General features: G+C 42.3%; 1 protein-coding gene across 1 annotated transcript in view; it reads right to left on the reverse strand.

The window, feature by feature from the left end:
- Positions 1 to 4,893, reverse strand: part of znf598 (zinc finger protein 598) — a 64,253-nt gene extending 59,360 nt beyond the window's left edge. The window contains exons 1-3 of the mRNA XM_084329642.1: positions 4,567 to 4,893; positions 1,834 to 1,946; positions 370 to 502 (exon numbers count right to left, since the gene is read on the reverse strand). Of these exons, the coding sequence (XP_084185768.1) occupies positions 370 to 502; positions 1,834 to 1,946; positions 4,567 to 4,821 (501 nt within the window). The 5' untranslated portion in view covers positions 4,822 to 4,893. The remainder of the gene's footprint in view (positions 1 to 369; positions 503 to 1,833; positions 1,947 to 4,566) is intronic.
- Positions 4,894 to 9,069: the final 4,176 nt, after the last annotated feature.

Consider the following 9,069-nt stretch of genomic DNA (forward strand, 5'->3'; position numbering starts at 1 on the left):
CAGAGCGTTATAGAATATACATCAACTGACAGGGTTGAGTCTACCTTCAGGTGCAGAGCGCTATAGAATATACATCAACTGACAGGGTTGAGTCTACCTTCAGGTGCAGAGCGTTATAGAATATACATCAACTGACAGGGTTGAGTCTACCTTCAGGTGCAGAGCGTTATAAAATATACATCAACTGACAGGGTTGAGCCTACCTTGAGGTGCAGAGCGTTATAGAATATACATCAACTGACAGGGTTGAGCCTACCTTCAGGTGCTTGGTGCAGAGCGTTATAGAATATACATCAACTGACAGGGTTGAGCTTACCTTGAGGTGCAGAGCGTTATAGAATATACATCAACTGACAGGGTTGAGCCTACCTTGAGGTGCTTGGTGCAGAGCTTGCAGCAGAAGAGCTCATGCTGCTTCCTCATGTGTTGTTCCAGCTCCTCAAACTTAGAGAAGACTTTAGAAGACTCAGGGCAAATGGGGCACTCCGACAACAGCAGCCTCCTGGATAAAAAACAGTTAACAGACAGAGGGGCGAGGAGAGTTAGAACACACACACACGAAGGTGAGGAGCAGGTTAGAATGTACTAGGGCTGACCCCTATTAGTCGATTAGTAGACTAATCGGTCGAAAGGAGCCGTAGTCGACTGGCCAACCTCTTAGTCAAATATAATTAAAAATGTATACAAATATTTATATATATATTTTTTTTCATTCTTTCCAAAAGAAAAGAGGCCTAGAAGCGTGGCTAACGCTAATGGCACGCATACCAGCGGCTAACTGCCTACGAAAACAGGCACAGAGACACTGAAAGAGGATTTCACCCATCTAATGAACACCTACTAGACAAATATCAAGATGTAGCCATCACCAGTGGACCAATTGCATGCTTTTGCAGAGGACAAGAAGCCTTCAGTCGACTCCTTCAGACATTAAGCACCCCCACAGCCCAAATGGAATGATAAATTAAATTATTATTATTTTTATTTTTTTGTCAACCAATAGTCTACTAACGGCAAATTTTGGCCAATCATAGTCGACCATCCAAATCCTTAGTCGGGGACAGCCCTAGAATGTACACACCAAAATACACAGACAGGGAGAGGAGTGAGTTAGAACCAACACAACAATGAGAGGAACGCTCACACACACAGGAATGGGTTAGATCAAATGCACGCCAACAGTATCATCCCAATACCAAGTACGGATCAGATCCATCGCTTTTAAAGAGCAGTACAGACTTAAGACCAGCAGTTTGGGGTCATTGGACAAAGATGATTGAGATATAGTCACCTTTTCTCCATCAGAGAGATCCAACGTGCTTCTGTGTCTTAGAAATTAAGCAAATCAAGTCACTTTGCTTTGATTTCTAGTACGTCCATTACACGTTTCGGTGTCCGATTTTAGCATGCATCAAACCCTAGTCCCATCATACCGATATCCAATTACGGTATAAGATAAGATATTCCTTTATTGATCCCCTTGGCATCAGTGAATCCCTGGTGTGTGTGTCCGTCTGTCTGTGTGTCTGTGTGTGTCTTCCCTTAGTTAGCAGGTGAATTCATCACGAGGTAACATTGAGATGACAGAGACCCGATAGCATAAACGATGTGCAGTATTTACAAGCGTTTAAGGTCAATGTTACATTAGCAACATTCCACTTAGGTGGACCTGGGACAAAACCAAGAATGTGGCATAATGAACAAAAATGTGATGAAAAGGTACCATTTTCATGATAATTTGCATCAATAGCCCCACTGTATTGCCTCAGTTTGTTTTCCATGAAACACCGTAAGACTATGGTCTTTGACAACGGAGCCCAGGCGAGGGTGTACCTGAACTCGGTGGCGATCCTTCCATCGGCCAAGTAGATGTCATATTTCTTCTCGCACTCAAACTGCTGGTAGGGCAGAGAGGAGAAGGCCTGCAGTGTATTCACGAACACCACCTTGAAAACAGGATGACGACCAGAACATCAGATAACTCCGCCTCACCGCAGCCCCGGCTGGTGATGCAACTCAAACAGACCTTTTGATTGATTGATTGAAATTTGAAAATGCTATTAATAATAAAAATAATAACTTTATTTGTATAGCACTTTTCATACAGAGGTTGCAGTTCAAAGTGCTTCACAACAGTAAAAAATACAGGCATAAGCGAGCAAGGTAAGGCAAATCACAGTTCTTCAGTAATACAAATAATAAAATAGAATAGATTAGATTAAAAAGTGCAGTTTAAAATAGGCTAAAATAATAAAATAGAATAGACAGTAAAAAAAAGTGTGATAAGATTGTTCAATAAAAAATATATAACAACAGAGCAGTGTATCGCTCTTAGTACTTTGAGTTTCTTTACAAAGTTCTAACATACAAGTTAGTCCGTCGCTCTAACATACAACAGAGCAGTCCGTCGCTCTAACATACAACAGAGCAGTCTGTCGCTCTAACATACAACAGAGCAGTCCGTCACTCTAACTTACGCTTACTTACACGACAAATCTCTTAACTTTGAGTTTCTTTACAAAGTTTTTAATTACGGTTTTTAATTACAACAGAGCAGTACTCTTAAATGACAGTGAATAGGAGGTAGTGAGATATAATTTGCATAGAACCGAGTCAACCGACATATGAATTTGATTGGAAGTGTATGAAAGTAGGTAGGGTAAGAAGAATAGTGCAGGTAAGGTACAATTAGTCTATTAACAGATTGCAGAATGGGTACAATACAGTACGGCTCAATACACACAATTGTTAAGAGGATGCAGACCAGAGAAAGACTTTGGTCTTGTTTACATCAGGGTCCCCCATTTCCAATTCATCGTAACATATGACATACATGACATACAGATAGACAGTACTGCTACATCTAGACATTTATGACATACCAGATCTACAAATACAGTACCGTTTGTGATACAAAACAAAAGAGTCTAAAAAAAGAGAGTATATACATTTGAGGGGGAAGAAACTGTACATTGGAGGTTGGGTGGGGTTGGGAAACTGTACATTGGAGGTGGTTGGGTGGGGAGGGTGGGGTAACTTAAGATTGTGAAAGTGTGTGGACACAGTGGCGTTTTTCACACACCTGATCAGGGTCTTAGGTTATTTGTGGTGGCAGAAGAGCAGGGTGGGCAAGATAACAGCTGAGCAGCAGTGGACATGCAGCCAATTAGGGCAGGGCGATATGCCAAACATATCTTATCTTATTGATTTGACGGTATAGCACAAATTACAATGTGGTATGCCATTTTATCAATATTATTGTATTTACAATATGTATATTATTTATATTGTGGATGATGGTATAGTAAAAATCCATACCTTTCCGTACAATGTAGTTTCTTCCCCCTCAAATGTATATCATGTATATACTCTTTTTAGAAACTCTGTCTATTAATCAGAGTTTCCAACACGAGGGTCTATATGACAGGCGTTGTACTCTTAAAACAGTACTGTATATTTGTAGATCTGGTATGTCATAAATGTCTGGATGTAACAGTAGTGTCTATCTGTATGTCATGTATTGTCATATATGTTATGATTAATTGAAAATGGGGGACCCTTATGTAAACAAGACGAAAGTCTTTCTCTGGTCTGCATCCCCTTAACAATTGTGTGATCCGTACTGTATTGTACCCATTCTGCAATCTGTTAATAAAATGTTCAATCAATCAATCCATACCTTCATATTCAGTATACCTTTCCAGTTTTTGTTCTCAGACAACAAAGATAAGACAATGTTGCTAATAGATGCATGATGGAATTAAAATGCTTTTGGTCAATATTGCCACTGTACAAGCAAAACTGTACATTGGAATATTGACAAAGCCATACTTGGGTCATTTACTGTACATTGGAGGGGGTTGAGTTAGGACATTTGCAGGGGCCAGTTTCGAATTGCAGTCTCCCGTAGGTGCTCTTTGAGTGGTTTTGAAAGTGGGTAGGGATTCACATTCCTTTACAGCTGTGGGTAGTGCGTTCCACATTGATGTGGCATAATTGCGAAACGAAACCCCTTGTTTGAGCCGATTCATTCGACAGACTCCTTTAGAAATGTGATGCAGGCAAACATGGCATTGTAACGTTAAGACTTTGTGTATGTTGATATAAGCTACCGTTACCTGACTGGGACACGTTGATCTGCACACTGGGAGGTGACTTTACTGACAGGCAGACATGCTGCCGGCCAACGTTATTATTATTACTAGTTACATAACAACCAACCACTAGCTAGCTGGCATGCTAAGGTCGGTCAGCATGCTACCGGGTATGGAACTTCTAACTTAACTTGACGTTATGTGAGACAAATTCCTTCAGTGGATGCTAGTCAGTTAGCATCACTCGCTAACGTGGCTAATAAGGACAACGTAGACGGTAGCTGGGTAAGCTAGATATATAACCTGGCTAGCAACATTTAGTTGGTCAACACTGTACATCGGGTCGTGTATGTATGCAGGTCAGCTATAAGAAAAAGCTTGTTGCAAACGTGACTTATAACGAGCTGCCAAACCGACGCGGCCTACGCCGCCACATTGCATCACCGAGCTAGAGTAGTGGAGGAGCCCGCACCTTGTCGAGCTCCACCCGGCAGACGGCGCAGTACTTCTGCTCGCACATCACCCGCATCTTGGTGGAGCAGCGGTAGCACACCGGGTGGTCGCATTTCCCCAGGGCGAAGATCTCGAGCTCTTGGCAGCACAGTACGCAGGTGCCCTCCGTTGAATCCATGGCAGTGGAAAAAGGCACAAATCTGTTGACACTCGGGAGTTCTGGTACAATCGAGATGCTTACGTAATCTGAAAGTCCCAAGCTACTCACGTTCATGAGTGTCGAGAATAAGTGCCCTGTATGGCATGTGGATGGACCGATCACTGTCTGACTGCAGTAATGATGACCCGTCTGCTGATTATGCCTATCACTACAGTGTTCCCTTTGCGCAGGCGCTCCTTACATCTCCACGTGCCTGTCTGCCAGACCCCATAGAACTCTTTGGCCAGTGCTCCTTTGACGGTCACTAGGGGGCAGCAAAGGTGCACAGTTTCATGTTAGTTATATATATATGGTTGGGGGACAAGCCGCTCAGCAGCGCCACCCACCCAATGGCTGAATTGGAGTATTGCCCTGTGCGGGCACAGCTGTGAGATCCGCGCGCGGATAGATATCTTGAATGAATGCGTTTATTTATTTCGAACATAAATTGAAAATAAATAATAATAAAAAAATATGTGCAGTGCACCGCCGGCCAACGGGAGAGGGTCTGTATTGTCCCTTTCCACAGCAAAACGGTAGGCAAGGCACCTTGGTTGAGAAATGCAGGCTTCAATCTATGTTGTTTAGTCTATCTGCTCAGTACTGTTTCAAGATGCACAATGAGATCTTCTGAGATAATTGTTGAATAGATACACAAATATTCTAGAATGTTTGATTATGACATCATACTGTGACATCACAAATGTTCTATTATGACAAGTAAATACGTCAAGAACAAAACAAGAACACCATAAAGTCCAACAAATTTTAAATAAATATATGATTCCACAGACATAACTTTGACCACAAGACATACCCACATATAGTGTCTTATGTAGTCTTATGCATAATTGCACATAGTTCATGTATAATATTGTAAAATAGCTTGTCATAGCCTACTTGCATAGAATAGTCATGTATAATATTGCTGGCTGTACAATACTGCTGTAGGCCTATAATACTGCTGTTCATATCCAGTATACACATTTACATTCAACATAATATTCACCATTCCTTAATTACCATCATACCCACTTTATTTAACAGATTGCAGAATGGGTACAATACAGTACGGCTCAATACACACAATTGTTAAGGGGATGCAGACCAGAGAAAGACGTTTGTCTTGTTTACATCAGGGTCCCCCATTTTCAATTCATATCGATATTCAATTCACTTCATCCTCCTACTCCTGCTTGTTTGTTTTTTAATCTGTTTATTACTTGTTTTTTATTATTATTTATTTTCAATTTATGTTCAAAATAAATAAACGCATTCATTCAAGATATTGTGTGAGCAAAAGTATAGTTAATTTACTCATACACTGATGCGTTCTTCATGGGACAGGGTTGCAAGCAGTGCAGCCAAAGTTGTGAGCAGAAGCACGTGCACGCACACGCACGGATGTGCACGGCACGCGCATGCACACAGGAATGCGCTGCACTCGCCAACTCGCTATAAGTACCCACCTGGGCTACTTTGCATATCAATAGCGCCGATTGTCAGGTGTGTTAAATACGTTCTCAGATACATTCACACAAAACTTGTGAATGAAATGTGTTACATTCCATTCGTAGAGGCAATTAGACATTGTCTTTTAGTCTGTGCTTAACACTTTGAGTGCCAGCGACGTGTTATGTTGTCTTATCATGCCCCCCGTTGAGTGCCGACGACGTGAATTGTTATTTATTAGCGATCTGAATTCATATTTCATCAACAGAGTCTCCTGTTGGTACAGCAGCCCCTCTAGGAGCTCAGATGGGAAAATACCGCCCCCTATCGTCTATCCCTGTATAACTGCAGGCCATTCGATTAGACTGGTGGATCTGTGTGGGGGGAGCCAACTGGCTCCATTATGCTGGCGAGGGATCTGATGATGAGGGAAGTGATCGCGAGTTGGAAAGCAGCGTGGAATATATATTTACAGCAGCCAATAATCAATCAATAAACGCGATCGATATTTGGAATGGCGATCAGGAATTGGAATAATCTTTTTGGAGAACATCTGATCTAACGTAAGGAGTCTATGTTACCAGTTTTAGGATAATCAGAGCTGTATTCACTGAGATAACAGCGTATGTGTATTAGAGCTGCCGCGGTATTGCTGTTTTCCTTACCGCACAAATTTGCAAAATATTTGCTACCGCGCGGTTATTACCGCACGCACACAAAAAATTTAAAAAAAAAAGTTTGAATGCATTTTTTTTTAGTAGTAGTCTACTCTTTATAGCATATAGCCTGCCTCTAGTCTAAATGTCTATCTTTAGAGGATGACTTTGCAGCATGAATATTGTTTGGGATTCGGCAAGCACGCATTAGTTATTGAAAGTGAAACTCTGGTCGTGCGCAGTTCACTCGGTGTCGCGGGCAGGGCTGGTTACCCCCCGACCCTTTCTTATTATTATTACTATAAAGTTACTACTTTATAATAAAGGCATTAGTTTTGTGGCATTAACATTATATAGTTATACGTTCAATAACATCAGCGTATTTACCGGACGATAGCAAGGCAAGCAATACTCTATTCATATCTCAGTTCCTTTCTTTGCTCAGAGCGTGCTGAGTTGTCCCATTCTGCGGTCTATTAATAAAGTTTTCAATCAGACAAGTGTATAGAACGAAGGGCTTTTATTATAACATTCGTTGCAGACAGTAAAATCATTATGTCTCGTTTAGTACTCCTGAAGAGCGGTGGTAGTCCACTCCGGCGGAGAGTTAAAGCTAACGTTATTAGCAGTGTTGTGATGAGCTGACATTCAGGACGTAAAAAACGTGTGACGTTTGACGTAAAAAACGTCTGACCAATCAGTGGTCTGCAATGTTTCACGTGACTTTTCTGGTACCCAATAGGGTCGCTTGGAACCTCGATAGAGAAGTAGGGTATATCTGCAGAGCCGCAAGCCCAACGAGAGGAGGGTAATTTATTATTATTATTATAAAAAACAGCGGTGACGCGGTATTCAGCCTACTCTGCGGTGGCCGTGATGTAACAGCGATACCGCGGTAATGCGGTAATCGCGGCAGCTCTAATGTGTATATGTGTGTGTGTGTGATGTTGAGGAAATGAGAATCGATTTCTCAGCTCGCTTCTATAGCGTGCATAAGTACCAGGCCATGTGAGCGGATCGGAGCGTGAGCGGCGCGGGGAGCGGAGCGGGCGGTTTTGACGTGAGCAAGGAGTGGGTTTTAAAATGGGTCGGCGCGACGTCCGGAGCGAGAGTTCTCCTCCGCTCCAATCCACTCCGGGACGCTCACACAGTGGTTTAACACTGATGTAATAATATACATGTAGTACAATGCCAAAGCAACAGATGGCGATGTACAAACATGAAGGCCATTTTCAACCAATGAGAATTGAGAAGGGTGAACCTGTGATATCCTGTTCAGGCTTCACTCCTCCTCCTTCACTCACTCCTGTTAGAAAAGTATCGACGCCATTGTTGTTGTCGTTAGCTTACATGCTAACGTTAATGGCAGCGACCATAGCATTGTGGCTTGGCTAACTATCATCGCTTAATAGAGCTAGTGAATGGATAAACAACGTTATTTAACATTGCAGAATGGGTACAATTACAATGCTGCTCAATACAAACAATTGTTAAGGGGCCCAGGGGGTGTAGACTGTTGTAGTTTGAGCTAATTTACACCATGCTCCAAAAAAAAAATAAAAAAAAGCCGAGCGATCTGGCGCGGGGAGCACTCGATTCAAGGTGAGCGGTGAGGGAGCGGAGAGCGACTTGGGGGCGGGGTCAACATGAGCGATTAGCGGAGCGGACCAAGCTTTAAAGAGCGAAGAGCGGATTTCTCGGCCGCGCCGATCCGCTCACGTGGCCTGATAAGTACACATATACTATCGATAATCTAGCGTTTATTTGAAAACGATTCATAAATAGGCAGACAAATGAAAACGTGTCTAGTGTATTCGAGAATATTCCAATAAATGCCGTTTATGAGGGAATCTTTCTATTTTCCGGAAATTTTCGAGAGAACGATAGCTTTCCGAAATGCTATAAAAAGGATATGAACCGATTAAAAAACAATCCGTTTCGACAATGTTGACTGCAAACAAGTCATTGATAAGCGACGGGCAGATTAGACACATAGCCATAATTTAAAACATAGATTATGCGTTTTTAACGCTAACATTGAAGTGGGTGGCGGCATTCAAGGGGGTAAAAAGGAAAACACGGCCGGCATTGAAAGTGTTAAGCGAGGGAACATTTATGCGCATGTGTGGGAGCGCGCGTGCACGTGGCGTCATTAGCGTGCATGCAACGCTAATGAACGCAACACTGCTCATACAGTATGTACATCCTCTGGCCG

Source organism: Notolepis coatsorum (assembly GCF_963971535.1).
Source record: "Notolepis coatsorum genome assembly, chromosome: 14".
NCBI classification, from domain to species: domain Eukaryota; kingdom Metazoa; phylum Chordata; class Actinopteri; order Aulopiformes; family Paralepididae; genus Notolepis; species Notolepis coatsorum.